The sequence below is a fragment of the Ranitomeya variabilis genome, chromosome 6, assembly GCF_051348905.1.
Source record: "Ranitomeya variabilis isolate aRanVar5 chromosome 6, aRanVar5.hap1, whole genome shotgun sequence".
NCBI classification, from domain to species: Eukaryota; Metazoa; Chordata; class Amphibia; order Anura; family Dendrobatidae; genus Ranitomeya; species Ranitomeya variabilis.
Genome location: NC_135237.1, coordinates 176,688,612 through 176,707,731, shown reverse-complemented (window position 1 = coordinate 176,707,731; position 19,120 = coordinate 176,688,612). Strand labels below are relative to the sequence as shown.

The following is a 19,120-nucleotide window of genomic DNA, read 5'->3' as shown; positions in this document are numbered from 1 at the left end:
TCAAAGCCAAAACCTGTTGGAGGACAGCGTGGCCATCCGGTTAAAGCTCAGTCTGCAATCCCTGAAAAGGGATCCGAGTCTAGGAAGAGTGCAGTCTGGCATTTTTTTAAACAACATCCAACTGATCAGCGCAAAGTCATCTGTCAAAAATGTTCAACTAGCTTAAGCAGAGGTCAGAATCTGAAAAGTCTAAATACTAGTTGCATGCATAGACACTTAACCACCATGCATTTTCAAGCCTGGACTAACTACCAAACGTCCCTTAAGGTTGTAGCACCCTCGGCCAATGAAGCTAGTCAGCAACGCAACATCCCTTCCGTCACTGTAAGGCCACCATTTTCCGCACCACCGGCAGTATCTGTGCAGGTTTCTTTGCCAGCCAAAAGCAGTCAGGGTCAGGGAACCACCAGTTTTGTAGGAGGAAATATTGCATCTAGGGCACCGGCGGAAACAATACCGTCTCCAACCGTCTCTCAGTCTGCCATGTACACCGGCACACCCGAAAGTTCCACGATCTCCAGCTCTCCAGTCCAGCTCACCCTACATGAGACTCTGGTTAGAAAAAGGAAGTACTTATCCTCGCATCCGCGTACACAGGGTTTTAACGCCCACATAGCTAGACTAATCTCGTTAGAGATGATGCCCTACCGGTTAGTTGAAAGCGAAGCTTTCAAAGCCCTGATGGAGTACGCTGAACCACGATACGAGCTACCCAGTCGACACTTTTTTTCCAGAAAAGCCATCCCAGCCCTGCACCAGCATGTTAAACAGCGCATCGTCCATGCACTCAGGCAATCTGTGAGTACAAAGGTGCACCTGACTACAGATGCATGGACCAGTAGGCATGGCCAGGGACGTTATGTGTCCATCACGGCACACTGGGTGAATGTGGTGGATGCAGGGTCCACAGGCGACATCAATTTAGGGACAGTTGTGCCTAGCCCACGGTCTAGGAAACAGTTGGCTGTAGGCGTTCGCACCCCCTCCTCCTCCTCCTCCTCGTCCTCCTGCAGAAGCTACAGCTCTTCCACAGAACGCAGTCTGCCAACCACTCCATCGGCAGATGACACTGTTGCACACCAGTTGTCCCATTATGGGCCAGCTACTGCCAAGCGTCAGCAGGCTGTATTGGCTATGAAGTGTTTGGGCGACAACAGACACACCGCGGAAGTTCTATCCGAGTTCTTGCAACAAGAAACGCAGTCGTGGCTGGGCACAGTAGATCTTGAGGCAGGCAAGGTAGTGAGTGATAACGGAAGGAATTTCATGGCTGCCATCTCCCTTTCCCAACTGAAACACATTCCTTGCCTGGCTCACACCTTAAACCTGGTGGTGCAGTGCTTATTGAAAACTTATCCTGGGTTCTCCGACCTGCTCCTCAAAGTGCGTGCACTTTGCTCACATATCCGACGTTCGCCTGTACACGCCAGCCGTATGCAGACCTATCAGCGGTCTTTGAACCTTCCCCAGCATCGCCTAATCATAGACGTTGCAACAAGGTGGAACTCAACACTGCACATGCTTCAGAGACTGTGCGAACAGAGGCGTGCTGTTATTTATTTGTGGGAGGATACACGGGCAGGCAGTTGGATGGCAGACATGGAGTTGTCAGGTGTGCAGTGGTCTAAGATACAAGACATGTGTCAAGTCCTTCAGTGTTTTGAGGAATGCACACGGCTGGTTAGTGCAGACAATGCCGTAATAAGCATGAGCATCCCCCTAATGCGTCTGCTGATGCAAAGTTTGACGCACATAAAGGAGCAGGCGTCTGCACCAGAGGAAGAGGAAAGCCTTGATGACAGTCAGCCATTGTCTGGTCAGGGCAGTGTACAGGACGAGGTAGCGGGCGAAGAGGAGGTGGAGGACGAGGAGGATGATGGGGATGAGTATATTTTTAATGCCGAACCTTTCCCGGGGGCACAGGAAATTGGTTGCGTGTCACGGCCGGGTTCTGGTTTTTTGAGGGACACAAGTGACGTAGATTTGCCTGCAACTGCCCCTCAACCAATCACAACCGGAGATTTGACAACTGGAACTTTGGCCCACATGGCGGATTATGCCTTACGTATCCTAAAAAGGGACACACGCATTACGAAAATGATGAACGATGACGATTACTGGTTGGCCTGCCTCCTTGATCCACGCTATAAAGGCAAATTGCAAAATATTATGCCACATGAGAACTTGGAACTAATATTAGCAACCAAACAATCAACTCTTGTTGACCGTTTGCTTCAGGCATTCCCAGCACACAGCGCACGTGATCGTTCTCACACGAGCTCCAGGGGGCAGCAGACTAGGAGTGTTAGGGGTGCACACATCAGAAGTGGCGTTGGACAGAGGGGTTTTCTGACCAGGTTGTGGAGTGATTTTGCTATGACCGCAGACAGGACAGGTACTGCTGCATCAATTGAAAGTGACAGGAGACAACATTTGTCCAGTATGGTTACTAACTATTTTTCATCCCTTATCGATGTTCTCCCTCAACCGTCATTCCCATTTGATTACTGGGCCTCCAAATTAGACACCTGGCCAGAATTGGCAGAATATGCATTGCAGGAGCTTGCTTGCCCGGCAGCAAGTGTCCTATCAGAAAGAGTATTCAGTGCTGCAGGTTCAATATTAACCGAAAAAAGGACTCGTCTGGCTACCCAAAATGTTGACGATCTAACATTCATTAAAATGAACCGCAACTGGATTTCGAAATCTTTTGCCCCACCTTGCCCGGCCGACACCTAGCTTTCCTATGAAAAGCTCTTGCCTGTGAATTACTTTTCTAATGCCTAATTTGCTGCAGCTGATTGTACAGCATACGACATGTTTACACCTCCCTAAATGGCAAAACTCCCCACACGGGGCCGTGGTATCGCGACTTGGCGCAAGCACCCGTGAGACTGCTGTTTGTCTGAAGAGGTGGGTGTGCTCGCTTTTGGTTGACGGCATTGCTACTGGGTCCCTCATAGTACAATGTAGTGTCTCTGGCGGTGGTGGTGCGCACCCAACGTCAGACACACCGTTGTAACATGAGGGGCCCTGGGGCGGTCCCGCCGGCCTCAAGAGAGTTCCCCCCTACCCCAGCTCAAAATGTGCTCTACCACGTGCAAAATTATGTCGCACAGCTCCACCAATCTTTAGTCTATTCGCTGACATCATTCAATGTCTGGCACTGACAATACAAATTTGTAGACATCTATGATGCAACTTAAAGTAGTCTGTGTCCTATATTGGCACCATTAAATAGTTACTGCCAAATTACTATGTCAGAAACTCAGCAGATGAGCCCACCCCTGTACCTAAGTATGCCACCTTTTTTTTTTGTTTTGGTTGTTTTGCGAGACATTAACATCTATTTATATTTTGGGAGTACTGGGACAGACACTCCTTGCACTACTCCTCCACTCACCACCAAGCTGCCCGTGTATCCATGTAACCGCTGTAAAACTGCCATGAGCCTATTGTTTGTTATTTTAGGCCTTTGAAGCCTGTCTGCGGTCCCTCCTTCCACTAGTCCTCCACTGACCAGACCACTGCTGCCCGTGTACCCCTGGAACCAATTATAAAGTGCCTACAGCCAGCCCATTTTTTTATGTTAGGCCTTTGAAGCCTGTCTGCGGTCCCTCCTTCCACTAGTCCTCCACTGGCCAGACCACTGCTGCCCGTGTACCCCTGGAACCAATTATAAAGTGCCTACAGCCAGCCCATTTTTTTATGTTAGGCCTTTGAAGCCTGTCTGCGGTCCCTCCTTCCACTAGTCCTCCACTGACCAGACCACTGCTGCCCGTGTACCCCTGGAACCAATTATAAAGTGCCTACAGCCAGCCCATTTTTTTATGTTAGGCCTTTGAAGCCTGTCTGCGGTCCCTCCTTCCACTAGTCCTCCACTGGCCAGACCACTGCTGCCCGTGTACCCCTGGAACCAATTATAAAGTGCCTACAGCCAGCCCATTTTTTTATGTTAGGCCTTTGAAGCCTGTCTGCGGTCCCTCCTTCCACTAGTCCTCCACTGGCCAGACTACTGCTGCCCGTGTACCCCTGGAACCAATTATAAAGTGCCTACAGCCAGCCCATTTTTTTATTTTAGGCCTTTGAAGCCTGTCTGCGGTCCCTCCTTCCACTAGTCCTCCACTGACCAGACCACTGCTGCCCGTGTACCCCTGGAACCAATTATAAAGTGCCTACAGCCAGCCCATTTTTTTATGTTAGGCCTTTGAAGCCTGTCTGCGGTCCCTCCTTCCACTAGTCCTCCACTGGCCAGACCACTGCTGCCCGTGTACCCCTGGAACCAATTATAAAGTGCCTACAGCCAGCCCATTTTTTTATTTTAGGCCTTTGAAGCCTGTCTGCGGTCCCTCCTTCCACTAGTCCTCCACTGACCAGACCACTGCTGCCCGTGTACCCCTGGAACCAATTATAAAGTGCCTACAGCCAGCCCATTTTTTTATGTTAGGCCTTTGAAGCCTGTCTGCGGTCCCTCCTTCCACTAGTCCTCCACTGGCCAGACCACTGCTGCCCGTGTACCCCTGGAACCAATTATAAAGTGCCTACAGCCAGCCCATTTTGTTATGTTAGGCCTTTGAAGCCTGTCTGCGGTCCCTACTTTAAATACTCCTCCACTCACCACCAAGCTGCCTGCCCGTGTATCCATGTAAGCGCTGTAAAACTGCCATGAGCCTATTGTTTGTTATGTTAGGCCTTTGATAGCCTGTCTGCGGTCCCTACTTTAAATACTCCTCCACTCACCACCAAGCTGCCTGCCCGTCTATCCATGTAACCGCTGTAAAACTGCCATGAGCCTATTGTTTGTTATGTTAGGCCTTTGATAGCCTGTCTGCGGTCCTTACTTTAAATACTCCTCCACTCACCACCTAGCTGCCTGTGTATCCATGTAACCGATGTAAAACTGCCATGACTGCCTACTGTTTGTTATTTTAGGCCTTTGATAGCCTGTCTGCGGCCCCTACTTGCAATACTCCTCCACTGACCACAATGCTGCCTGGAGTGCCTGCCTGTGTATCCATGTAACCGATGTAAAACTGCCATGAGTGCCTACTGTTTGGTATTTTAGGCCTTTGATAGCCTGTCTGCAGCCCCTACTTGCAATACTCCTCCACTGACCACACCAATGCTGCCCGTGTACCCCTGGAACCTATTTAAAAGTTCATAGAGCCTAGTTATATATTTTATTTACTATTAATAAGGCCATGATGGACTACGCTGTACCACGCTACAAGCTAACCAGTCGACACTTCTTTTGCGAGAAAAGCCATCCCAACCCTCCACCAGCATGTAGAAGACCGCATTGTCCATGCACTCTGGCAATCTGTGAGTACAAAGGTGCACCTGACAACAGACGCATGGACCTGTAGGCATGGCCACGGAAGATTACGTGTCCATTACGGCGCAATGGGTTAATGTGGTGGATGCATGGTCCACAGGGGACAGCCTACTAAGTCTGTCTGCAGTCCCTAATTCAAATTGTCCTCCACTGTCTAAATTGGAGCTTCCACCTTCTGGCTTTCGGCCTATAGTATCAGAAATTAAACTGCATTTGGCCTTCAACTTTGGTTAGGGCCTACTAACGGCTTCTGCCCCTCCCTGGTGTTGCCCTCAACTAAATAAAGCTGAGCTTCAACCTTCTGCTCCAAATTACCATTTTAAAAAATGCAATAGGCTTTTCCGGCCTACTAAAGGTGTCTGTCTGTGTGCCCCTGCCTGGTGTTGTCCTCAACTAAATAAAGCTGAGCTTCAACCTTCCGGCTCTCATTAAGTGGTTTAAAAAAAAAAAAATGGTGGTTAGGGCCTACTAACGGCTTCTGCCCCTCCCTGGTGTTGCCCTCAACTAAATAAAGCTGAGCTTCAACCTTCTGCTCCAAATTACCATTTTAAAAAATGCAATAGGCTTTTCCGGCCTACTAAAGGTGTCTGTCTGTGTGCCCCTGCCTGGTGTTGTCCTCAACTAAATAAAGCTGAGCTTCAACCTTCCGGCTCTCATTAAGTGGTTTTTAAAAAAAAAAATGGTGGTTAGGGCCTACTAACGGCTTCTGCCCCTCCCTGGTGTTGCCCTCAACTAAATAAAGCTGAGCTTCAACCTTCTGCTCCAAATTACCATTTTAAAAAATGCAATAGGCTTTTCCGGCCTACTAAAGGTGTCTGTCTGTGTGCCCCTGCCTGGTGTTGTCCTCAACTAAATAAAGCTGAGCTTCAACCTTCCGGCTCTCATTAAGTGGTTTTTAAAAAAAAAAATGGTGGTTAGGGCCTACTAACGGCTTCTGCCCCTCCCTGGTGTTGCCCTCAACTAAATAAAGCTGAGCTTCAACCTTCTGCTCCAAATTACCATTTTAAAAAATGCAATAGGCTTTTCCGGCCTACTAAAGGTGTCTGTCTGTGTGCCCCTGCCTGGTGTTGTCCTCAACTAAATAAAGCTGAGCTTCAACCTTCTGCTCCAAATTACCATTTTAAAAAATGCAATAGGCTTTTCCGGCCTACTAAAGGTGTCTGTCTGTGTGCCCCTGCCTGGTGTTGCCCTCAACTAAATAAAGCTGAGCTTCAACCTTCTGCTCCAAATTACCATTTTAAAAAATGCAATAGGCTTTTCCGGCCTACTAAAGGTGTCTGTCTGTGTGCCCCTGCCTGGTGTTGTCCTCAACTAAGTAAAGCTGAGCTTCAACCTTCCGGCTCTCATTAAGTGGTTTTTAAAAAAAAAAATGGTGGTTAGGGCCTACTAACGGCTTCTGCCCCTCCCTGGTGTTGCCCTCAACTAAATAAAGCTGAGCTTCAACCTTCTGCTCCAAATTACCATTTTAAAAAATGCAATAGGCTTTTCCGGCCTACTAAAGGTGTCTGTCTGTGTGCCCCTGCCTGGTGTTGTCCTCAACTAAATAAAGCTGAGCTTCAACCTTCCGGCTCTCATTAAGTGGTTTTTTAAAAAAAAAATGGTGGTTAGGGCCTACTAACGGCTTCTGCCCCTCCCTGGTGTTGCCCTCAACTAAATAAAGCTGAGCTTCAACCTTCTGCTCCAAATTACCATTTTAAAAAATGCAATAGGCTTTTCCGGCCTACTAAAGGTGTCTGTCTGTGTGCCCCTGCCTGGTGTTGTCCTCAACTAAATAAAGCTGAGCTTCAACCTTCCGGCTCTCATTAAGTGGTTTTTAAAAAAAAAAATGGTGGTTAGGGCCTACTAACGGCTTCTGCCCCTCCCTGGTGTTGCCCTCAACTAAATAAAGCTGAGCTTCAACCTTCTGCTCCAAATTACCATTTTAAAAAATGCAATAGGCTTTTCCGGCCTACTAAAGGTGTCTGTCTGTGTGCCCCTGCCTGGTGTTGTCCTCAACTAAATAAAGCTGAGCTTCAACCTTCCGGCTCTCATTAAGTGGTTTTTTAAAAAAAAAATGGTGGTTAGGGCCTACTAACGGCTTCTGCCCCTCCCTGGTGTTGCCCTCAACTAAATAAAGCTGAGCTTCAACCTTCTGCTCCAAATTACCATTTTAAAAAATGCAATAGGCTTTTCCGGCCTACTAAAGGTGTCTGTCTGTGTGCCCCTGCCTGGTGTTGTCCTCAACTAAATAAAGCTGAGCTTCAACCTTCTGCTCCAAATTACCATTTTAAAAAATGCAATAGGCTTTTCCGGCCTACTAAAGGTGTCTGTCTGTGTGCCCCTGCCTGGTGTTGTCCTCAACTAAATAAAGCTGAGCTTCAACCCTCTGCTCCAAATTACCATTTTAAAAAATGCAATAGGCTTTTCCGGCCTACTAAAGGTGTCTGCCCCTCCCTGGTGTTGTCCTCAACTGAACAAAGCTGAGCTTTCACATTCTGGCTTTCGCCCTATACTATCAGATATTAAACTGCATTTGGCCTACTAGTGTGGTTAGGCCCTTGAAACAGTGTCTGCTGCTCTTGGGTTTGCTACTCCACTGAACAAAGCAATGCCGCCTGTTTAGTCCTGTTACCAATTTTGAACTGCATTTAGCCTACTTTATTCTTTGGCCCTATATCTGTTTCCTCCTCATCCTGCCCATTGCCCAGCCACTGCTAAATGAGTCTGCTGGTACATTGACCTAGACCACTACATTCCCCTTGTACTCTACACAGCCAGAATCTGACCCTGCTGAAAGTAAGGTTCCCCTTCCCGCATGTTATACCACCTTACACAAGGACAAAGAGGAAGGTGCAGATGAAAGTGCAGGTTCCTTCATCAGGTGGGGGGGCATACTCGTTGGCGACGTCACTGGCACAGGGCCCCTCAGAGTACGCAAAAGTGTCGCTGCTGGTGGGAGGCGCCCCCGCCATGCAAACACACCGCCGTACTTTGAGGGGCCCTGTGCCAGTGCCAATGCGAACGAGTGGGCCCCCCCCTGCTTGCTCAGGATCACAGCACTTGCAACGTTTAAATACTTACCTTTCCCTGCAACACCGCCGTGACGTAGTCCGCATTTCCTGGGCCCACGAAAAACTTGAGCCAGCCCTACTCCCCCCACAACTTTCCCCCAATTCCCTATGCCCAACTATTATTATACAGTTAATTAAGATTGGCAAGCTTCAGAAACAAGAATGGATGTTTTTGGCATTAAAATGGGCACTGTAGGTGTTTTCCTGGCCTCCACTCACTGCCGACTATGCTTCCCCATTGACTTGCATTGGGTTTCGTGTTTCGGTCGATCCCCGACTTTTAGCGATAATCGGCCGACTGCACTCGACTCGACTCTGGACAAAATCGGGTTTCCCAAAACCCTACTCGATCTTAAAAAAATGAAAGTCGCTCAACCCTAGTGATAAATATGTTAGAAGTCTAAGGAAGGCGATAACCAGATGACTGAATATATGTGTATTGAATATATTAGTATCCAGAGTGTGTTGAAGCAGGATTCCCTGTAGGCTACATCCTAATTTAGATGTACTCACTTACTCCAGATAGATGATTTAGTGGAGATCCAATCCGTTGTCAACTAATAAAGCTAATAAATGTATATTGTCTTTAGGGTATGAAAGCTTAATCATATGTTCGCCATAAAGGATAGTTGCGAGTCCGCTTAGGCTAGTTTCACATTGCGTTAATGGGTTAACGCTAACGGACTGCGTTGCATGGTGAAATTGTCGCAATTAACGCCATGCAACGGGTCCATTAGCGCACCTATTGACGGCAATGTGAATCTGCTCTCTAGCGCATCGCTAGCGCATGCCATTTTCGGCACGCGCTAGCGATGTGCCGTCATTTTCTGACGGACCTCGGACACTGCTTGCAGCGTCCGAGGTGCGCTCGAGGTCCGTTCCTCGCTAGCACAGATCGGGGATCTGCGCTAGCGAGATCGGCAAACGCGATCCCTATAGATTCATTGCGTTAGCGCAATCCGCTAGCGCTATGCGCTTAACGGATTGCCCTAACGCAATGTGAACCTAGCCTAAGTGAGGAGGAAATTGCAGTGGCCGGTTAATGCATGCACTGGTATGAATGCCGCATTAAATATAATGAATTGATTTGAGACAAGTAAAGTGCACTGAATAGTGCTTGCGTGCGGTGCAGATTGGGCTCACTAGCGCTGGTGTGTTTCAGGGAGTGCAAACATAGAAGTTACGTTACCGGAGATTTGCTGGTACGGAAGTCCCCAGTGAGCAGGAGAACGCTGGAACCTCGCGTGCTCCGGCCGGAAGCGTGGATGACAGGGGGCGGAGCTTATTGTGACATCACAGGGCTCAAGGATGGGTGCGCGAGAGAGACACAGCTAACCAACGCATTTCAAGGGAAACCAATCCCTCTTCATCAGGGTACTTGTCTCAGATCAATTCATTATATTTAATGCGGCATTCATACCAGTGCATGCATTAACCGGCCACTGCAATTGCCTCCTCACTTAGCTGACTTACAACTATCCTTTATGGGAAACATATGATTAGGCTTTCATACCCTAAGGACAATATACATTTATTAGCTTTATTAGCTGACATCGGATTGGCTCTCCACTATATCATCTATCTGGAATAAGTGAGTACATCTAAATTAGGATGTAGATATCTGTAGATATCTGGATATTCACCATATGCATCACTTTTTCTATATTCAGCAGGTTAGTAATTAATTTCTATTGTAACCTACAGGGAATCCTGCTTCAACACCTTCTGGATACTAATATATTCAATGCACATATATTCAGTCATCTGGTTATCGTCTTCTTTGGACTTCCAACATATTTACCACCAATAAACCAACTAGTAAGTTCACCAATTTTTACCTATTTTTTAAACCTACCCTTGGTTTCCTTTTAACTTGGTGATTATTACCATTTTTAATTATTACATTTTAATTTGTTTGTAGATGTGTTATGCATAATTATATTATTTGCATCATTTGTCTCAAAATAGATAATGAAAAATCTCTGGAGATTTTTTTTATATTTTTTCCTTCTGTATCCATTGGAGCCCCACTTACAGAAGAAAACAGGCCCCTACTGTCCCAGACTGACAGAGCTGATCTGGGTCTGCTGTGATGGAAAAGTCTCTTCAATCATGTGATCACCAAGATCCTACAGAAGCATTGGTAGTGCTAATGTTATTCTTTGCTGCATAGCTCAATGTAGTCGCGAAAGGAGAAGACAGAAACTGTTAGCGGAAGATCAGAAATGCTTCTGCTAGATTGTACCCCATGCTAAAAAATTGTAATGGTGTGCAGGTAAAGCCCAGGCCATGGCACCAAGAACTTATCTAACTTCATTAGGTTGGGCTACCATAAATTGACGATGTGCTAAAATGCTCAAATGGCTAATGGTGGAAAAGCATGTGAACAGACCATTAGCTTCCTTCACCTGAAAAGCAATTTCCCATGTGAGATGTTTTTCAATTAGACTAGGCTTCATCAGTAGTGTCCAACCCCTTTGGTGTTTTCAGTACTCAAATCATATCAAGACTGGATTTGAACCCCATTGAAATAATATGTCAAAACCTTAAATAGAAAGTTCATGCTTGAAAACCATCCAATGTAGCTGAATTTAACAATTTTGCAAGAAGAATGAGCAAAAATTCTAATAATATTCTTTTGTAGAATTATTAAAGTCACCTGCAGAAATCACTTTTCTTTATAAACACAAAAAATAAATAAAGGAATATAATAAAAGTTAGTATTATTATCTCCAGAATATTTTGTTATGCTAGATTATTGTGGCTTATATAGGCATTTGTTATTTGTATTATTATTATTTGTAGTAGTAGTAGTAGTAGTAGTAGTAGTAGTAGTAGTAGTAGTAGTAGTAGTAGTAGTAGTAATATATATTTTCTTCTAATTTTTTTTATCTATTTTCTTTAGTATTTACATTTTTGTTGTTTGAGGTTTCTCTGCTGTGCACATGCTTGAAACTAGTGGAGTCAGTACCAAAGGACAACCTTACAAATTGCTTTACCTTCTTGGTACACATTCAAAAATATACTTTTATTAATGATTGAATGTAGAATATCATATCAGAAGAACCATGCACAAGCGATGCTGCATACTGACGAATCAGTTTTTTCCATCTGTCAAATTAATTTACTTCAAAGCATGAGAAAATATCAATTTTCATCTCGGAGTTCAGCTAGAAAACATCATTTGTGGCATTCATCATTTCAAAGCATTACTACTTTCCCTTTGAGTGTCAAAATAAATATAAGGAAACAAAGCAGCTTGCTCGAAACGGAAGAAACAGTGTAAACAATGTCTGTTGTTATAATGTGCAGGAGCCAATTTTCCCACTGAAAATATGTATCACTTACAGTATTTACAAATTATATGATGTCTGAATGAGGTGACTTCAATTGCTGAAATTTGCACTGATCACTAGATCGAGATCCCTAATAACCTATTTTCTCTAAAATAATCTGATGCATACAGATGGAACAGAAATATATAGAGCAGTAACCAAGCATGAATGGATCCTACTACATACAAGTAACATAGTAATAGCAGTTTAACCAAACTAAAATTAGGTCAGAGAAGGGATCTATGATGATCAAAGTTTTCAGTTAATGCGTTTTTCTATTAGACCATGTTACAAGTTAAGGAGCAGCAGTTTACAGTAAAAAATCAGCACAAAAATCATATATATATATATATATTATATATATATATATAATAAAGTAATAATAGAATGGCAGAAAAAGGAACACCCCTAAAGATAAGATGGTAATTATAATGCATAATGTAATAATGAATATAAGATTATTATTATAAATTTACTGCAAATTCTGTATATGATGTTTTATACTATGCTTATAGCATTTTTATGCCTTGCCAAACATATTAACAGCCAGCCCTTTAGACAGTAGGAGTTTTTAGGAAATAGATGGGAGTGATTACTATACATTTAGCTTGTTAATGGTTCTGGGAGAGAAGAGAAGTGAATCACAATACAGGATTTGCGTGTGATAGAAAGATTCCCGAGGTTGCAAGCTTTGTAACTGTTATAAGGGGGTGGTGAACAGAAGACACACTCAGCATTTTACAGCATCTGCATGTAAACATCACCATCTGCTAGTCAAAGGCTATAAAGAAAGTGAAAGCAAAAAGGATCACAGTAGTAGGAACCCTGGAGTGGAAGAACTGTTCCGACAGGGAAGACATTGAAGACAACACTGGGTCAGGTAACAGTTGTGCCACAGTTACTAAATATAAAAGGCCTGGCCAGACTGAGAAGGGAGCAGGTGGTGCCAGAGGTTTTGTGGCTATAGAGTGGACTAACAGCCACCATCGCCACAGAAGGGTCAGAGAGCAGTCAGATTCCGGTTAAAATCCTGAGTTAAAAGGAATATTGGTGACCTGAGCTGAGAGGACGATTGGTGACCTGAGCTGAGAGAAAGATCTGTGACCTGAGTTGGGTGGAAAATCGGTGACCTGAGCTAAGAGGAAGTAGAAAACTGTGACCAGAGCCGAACCTGGCTCGAGAGACAATCCAGCTGTAATGGAGGACCGTTCCTGTGGTCTGTTACTTCCAGCGTAGACGTACGGAACATGGTCTGGGCCGGAGCCATACTTCAGGGAACGAAGACAGACTGTGATGAGCAGACTGTGTATCAGGTGACTCGCATGTCTAGCACTTGCCGCCTAGTGGGAAATATCAGTGACCCCCATAAGGGCTAATGTAACATTCAGAGTTGCTTAAAGAGAAGAGTGTGATGGGTCTAGTATCTAAAGTGATGCCTGTTAAGCTGAAACATAAAGGCATTACTCGTCAACTATCGTTTAAATGTGACATAAAAAGGACAATGTATATAAAATCGAATAGATATCGTATTTAGTTACACCTCTGTGTCTGAAACTCTCATGATATACTGTATTGGCCTTGCTTCTGTTACTCACAGTATAGAGCTTTTGTAGTTTAGGTTAAGAAAATAAAATTGCATTTATTAAAAAGCAGCTAAGTAAAGAAAAACGAGTGGCCATCATTACTTTAAGAAATGAAGGTCAGTCAGTCTGAAAAATTGGGAAAACTTTGAAGGTGTCCCCAAGTGCAGTGGCAAAAACCATCAAGCACTACAAAGAAACTGGCTCACATGAGGACTGCCCCAGGAAAGGAAGAGCAAGAGTCACCTCTGCTTCTGAGAATAAGTTTATCCGAGTCACCAGCCTCAGAAATCGCAGGTTAACTGCAGCTCAGATTAGAGACCAGGTCAATGCCACACAGAGTTCTAGCAGCAGACACATCTCTACAACAACTGTTAAGAGGAGACTTTGTGCAGCAGGCCTTCATGGTAAAATAGCTGCTAGGAAACCACTGCTAAAGACAGGCAACAAGCAGTAGAGACTTGTTTGGGCTAAAGAACACAAGGAATGGACAATAGACCAGTGGAAATCTGTGCTTTGGTCTGATGAGTCCAAATTTGAGATCTTTGGTTCCAACCACCGTGTCTTTGTGCGACACAGAAAAGGTGACCGGATGTACTCTACATGCCTGGTTCCCACCGTGAAGCATGGAGGAGGAGGTGTGATGGTGTGGAAGTGCTTTGCTGGTGACACTGTTTCTGGATTTATTCAAAATTGAAGGCATACTGAACCAGCATGGCTACCACAGCATCTTGCAGCGGCATGCTATTCCATCCAGTTTGCATTTAGCTGGACCATCATTTATTTTTCAACAGGACAATGAGCCCAAACACACCTCCAGGCTGTGTAAGGGCTATTTGAACAAGAAGGAGAGTGATGGGGTGCTACGCCAGATGACCTGGCCTCCACAGTCACCAGACCTGAACCCAATCGAGATGGTTTTGGGTGAGCTGAACCGCAGAGTGAAGGCAAAAGGGCCAACAAGTGCTAAGCATCTCTGGGAACTCCTTCAAGGATGTTGAAAGACCATTTCCGGTGACTACCTCTTGAAGCTCATCAAGAGAATGCCAAGAGTGTTCAAAGCAGTCATCAAAGCAAAAGGTGGCTACTTTGAATGACCTAGAATATAAGACATAATTTCAGTTGTTTCACACTTTTTTGTTAAGTATATAATTCCACATGTGTTAATTCATAGTTTTGATGCCTTCAGTGTGAATGTACAATTTTCATAGTCATGAAAATACAGAAAAGTTTGTAAATGAGAAGGTGTGTCCAAACTTTTGGTCTGTACTGTGTATATATATATATATATATATATATATATATATATATATATATATATATATATATATATATATATATATATATATATATATATACTTTCTGTGTTAGTCAAATAAATAGCGTTGGTTGATTACCACTGCCTTCTAATTAACTGCGCTATTGCATTCTAGTAACTTGCTTACACTGTATTGAAGAAGGAAGTAACATATACACCTACTGTAGATACTGACAGAAAATCCTGGACACTGAGAAGGTAACTTGATAGAAAGGAGCCAGCTGTAGTGAGTACAGCCTGAACACAGAAATAGAACTGAGTTGTGGGCCCAAAGCAGCTGGTAAAGCAGTAGGGCTGAGGAGGCAATGTATCATCTTTTCCTGAAGGCATAGAAACAAATATAGGCTGTCCAGATCTGGACACAGGTACTACTGCAGAAGTGGGGTACAAACAGCTAGAAAGAACATATGTAGATGGAGTGTTCATGTTTATGCAAAAATACTTTGCAAGCTTTATGCCACTGCAAGTAACTAACATGACTATGCCTCGGTGTAAAAGAGAAGATGAAGTGGAAATCAAGCTTTACACATGCTACCTACTGTATATATTATACCAGTTACAATAGTAAAGAATGTCCTATTTTAGCGAAGTTCACTGAAATCTTCCTTGTGGGACACTTAAACTGGGAGGTTTCCATGCTATAATACAGTATTTGACCAGAGGGATGCCAGAGTAAAACAGTAAAGGCTCATACTCACTTGTGAGAAATACGGCCGAGTCTTACATCTTAAAACCCGGCTCTGCCGCCAGCACTCCAGAGCGGAGCGTGCGGCCGCATAGCAATACATGGAGCTGCACGCTCCGCTCCCAAGTGCCAGCGGCAGAGCTGAGTGTTACCATGCGAGACTCGGACATATTTCTCGCAAGTGAGTATGAGCCCTAACAGCCACACACCCAGAGTAATCTATTTCACTGGTGCCTGGGGTTGCAGTGCTTCCTTTTGACCCAAGCGACCTTTACAAGAGCATGCTGCAGATTTTCAAATTTGCAGTACACATGCTCAGTCTTATGTGGATTTTCCTTGTAAATTTCACACAATTCAATGCTTTGTCATTGAGAAGGGTGAAATCTGCATCCAAAACTTCAACGAAGTACACTACTAATACATGTGGATTTAGTTAAGGATTCACTGCAGATGTGTCATAGATTTATGACCAAATCTGAAACAAAATTGTTTTGCAACCCTTGAACTTAGCCTAAAAAACTTCCAAAATGTGACAATATTTCAGCAAGTGGAAGTATGGTCCTAAATAATCTAAGAAAGTGCAAACTATTGTGCTGTAGTATGATTCCGATTTCTGTGTTTGACTGTTCCTTCTGAGACTTGAAGCATATCTTTTATGAACTATATTGTGTATAGTATCTACCATAATACTTTATAAGTAAAGTGTAAATGATTGATATGTAAAGAGCTGTGGAATATATTGGCGCTATAGAAATAAAAATTATTATTAGTATTATTATTATTATTATTATTATAAGTTGCTATAACTGCACTCATATTTTTTTGCCTTTCTTTAAGGTCGTCCTTCTGTATGCATCTACCTATGTGCTGGTGTCTCTCAGTATAGACAGATATCATGCTATTGTTCACCCAATGAAATTCCTTCAAGGAGGTACATAGTAACTGATTTTTTTATGATTATTTTATTTATGACTACTGTTTTTGATTTGTATTATTTTAAGTACTAATACATAAATTAAATACATAAGATGCTCATATATTTTTTCATAAAGGAATTTTATTTAGTGTGCAAATATAATTTTTTTAGTGAAGGGCGTCTTTCAGCACATAACTTATCAAACTAAGTACAGGCGCTCAGTGCACAGTTCATGTGACCAAACATTTAAGTGCACATTCCTGCCTGCTTGTTCTCTCTATCTCCGTCTTTCTCCAACTCTTTAAAGCCAAAGCTGTGAATCAAATAAGAGACAAAACAAGTCCCAAAGGGGTCTAACAAATACAATAGAAAGTGGAAAAAAAAAACGTTTTTAAAAATATGGAAAAAATATGGAAAAAAAAGTGGAAATCACTTTTTCTCCCATTAAAAATTAAAGAAATAAAAATACACATATTTGGTAATGCTATGTTTGTAAATGTCTAAGCTACCAAAATCTAAAATAAAATAAGCTGATTGGTAAATGGCAAAACAAGAAGAAAAATCAAAACCCAAGTATTATGTTCTTTCAGCAGCCTCAACATTACAAAAAAAAGGCAATAAGAGACAATCAAAACATCATATCTACCTCAAAATGGTATCAATAAAAACATCAGCTCAGGGCCAAAAGTTAAGCCATCAAACAACCTCATCAATTGAAAACATTACGAAAAATGGCAACAAAAAAGAATTTTATTTTTACCAATTTCCAAAATTTTGTTCACTATTTAAATGAAAAAACAACAAAAAAAAAAGTTCTCCGTAATCATACCGGCTGGGAGAATTATATTGTGAGGTTAGTTTTATCGTATATTGAACATGTTAAATAAAAAAAATCAATTGAAGAATAGCTCTTTGTCCACTATTTTGCTGTACTTTTGCTGCAATTTTTTTTCCTGATTTCAAGTAGATCATATAATGGTGTCATTCAAAATACAACTCATTCCACACAAAAAACAAGCTATCATATTGCTGTGTGGATGGAACAATAAAAAAGTTATAACTTTTGGAAGAATGGGAGGAAAAGAATGATAGTGCAAAAACAGAAAAACACCCTTCTGGAAGGGGTTAAAGATTCTACATTTCATAATAGGTATAAGTTTAGGGATTGCTGCAAAATCATTGCTGCTCTTCTAAGTTTTACTAAAACTATTTTGAAATTATTATACCTTGAAATAGTAGTTTCTTAACCGTAAGAATAATTGAGTGTAATTTTCATTTATAAAGTTACTATGGAAACAAATACAGTACAAAAGTACAATATCTTAAAATCTTACTAATGATCTTATTAAAGCCCTTAAAGCAAAAACGGATGTCCAGACATTTATTGTATTTTGGTTATACATTTTCCTTAGTCAAAGTAATGGAATCAATTATCTGCTCTTTTTGTAGATAGAAACTGTCAGAGAGCTAAGATTACAGCATATGCAGTTGGAATCAAAAGTATTCAACCCCCATTGCAAATTAGGCTTACTAGAAAAATGTACAAAGTTTCAACTTGCAATAAACCAATGAGAAAGGACCAAAAAGGCACATATTTTTTAGGATTCGGCTGAGTTATGAGACAAAACTGGAACTTTTCTGGCCTATGGTTTGGCGTTATATCTAGAAAAGAAAAAATGAAGCATATGCTGCAAGGAACATCCTGCCTAAAGTGGTGGTGTCTCAGTGTTGCTCTTAGGCTATTTTACTTGCCCTAGCACTGGATTTAATCAGATATCAGAAAATCCTGTCAAAAGACATTTTGCCTTCTGTGAAGAATCTGAAGTTTAGGTGTCATTGGACTTCCAAAAGGACCATGATCCCAAGCATACCTCAAAGTAACCTTGTCTTGGTTTTAGAAGTAGTCCAGGAAGACTCTGGAGTGGCAATCTCCAACCCCATAGAAAATCATTGAAGGAAACAGACAGTATCTGGAGCATTGCAGAATGCAAATCCAAGAATATAAGTATACTTGAAGTCTTTGTCCATGAATCATGGCCTGAAATTTCTCTGTAATGGTGCCAGGAGCTAGTGCCTAAAAATATCTAAAGGTTATGTTGATGTGCTGCAAATGATGCTAGTGATCATACAGTAATTAAAATAGATATATTATTTAGGAACAAAATCACTAGGAGCTAGTGCCTCACTATGCATCATGTTTGCAGGAGGTCATAACAGCTAAAGCATACTCTATAAGTACTAAAGAATCTCATCATGAATAATTGAGAGACAGCAGTAGTCATTAAAAGTTGCATTTTTTTGTAGAATTTGGAAAAAACACTTGTTATATCAGCTGAATTGAGGTATATAAATTGTTTTTGTTTGATTGCTGTTTGCAAATAGAAAAAGTGTAACTTTTGCTAATAATCCATACAATGCAATCATTAAGATAATATTCTTGAAATTGTTCTTCCGCTTTCCTTTCATACCATAATTCCCTTTATTGTTTACTCTGCTTATCATTTTTTTTCTTTTGAATGATTTTTACACAATCTTTTGTTTCGGGAGCGTCATTCACATGCAAAGGAAAATTTCAATGCAGACATTTGGCACTACTGTGAAAAAAAAATTAGCTACATACAGTGCCTTGCGAAAGTATTCGGCTCCCTGGAGTTTTTCAACCTTTTCCCACATATCATGCTTCAAACATAAAGATACCAAATGTAAATTTTTGATGAAGAATCAGCAACAAGTGGAATACAATTGTGAAATTGAACGAAATTTATTGGTTATTTAAAATTTTTGTGGAAATTCAAAAACTGAAAAGTGGGGCGTGCAATATTATTCGGTGACTACAGCTGCAAGTCACTTGGGGTATGTCTCTTATCAGTTTGTACATCAAGAGACTGAAATTCTTGCCCA

The 19,120-nt window shown here is 42.4% G+C and overlaps 1 protein-coding gene across 2 annotated transcripts in view; it reads left to right on the top strand.

Moving 5' to 3' along the window:
* The window catches only part of NPSR1 (neuropeptide S receptor 1), a 914,796-nt gene that overhangs the window by 513,059 nt on the left and 382,617 nt on the right, over positions 1-19,120 (top strand). Inside the window, exons 4-5 of one of the 2 annotated variants that reach the window (XM_077267601.1) lie at positions 10,090-10,203; positions 16,141-16,234. In XM_077267601.1, the coding sequence (XP_077123716.1) occupies positions 10,090-10,203; positions 16,141-16,234 (208 nt within the window). The remainder of the gene's footprint in view (positions 1-10,089; positions 10,204-16,140; positions 16,235-19,120) is intronic. The other variant, XM_077267602.1, reaches the window with a different exon arrangement.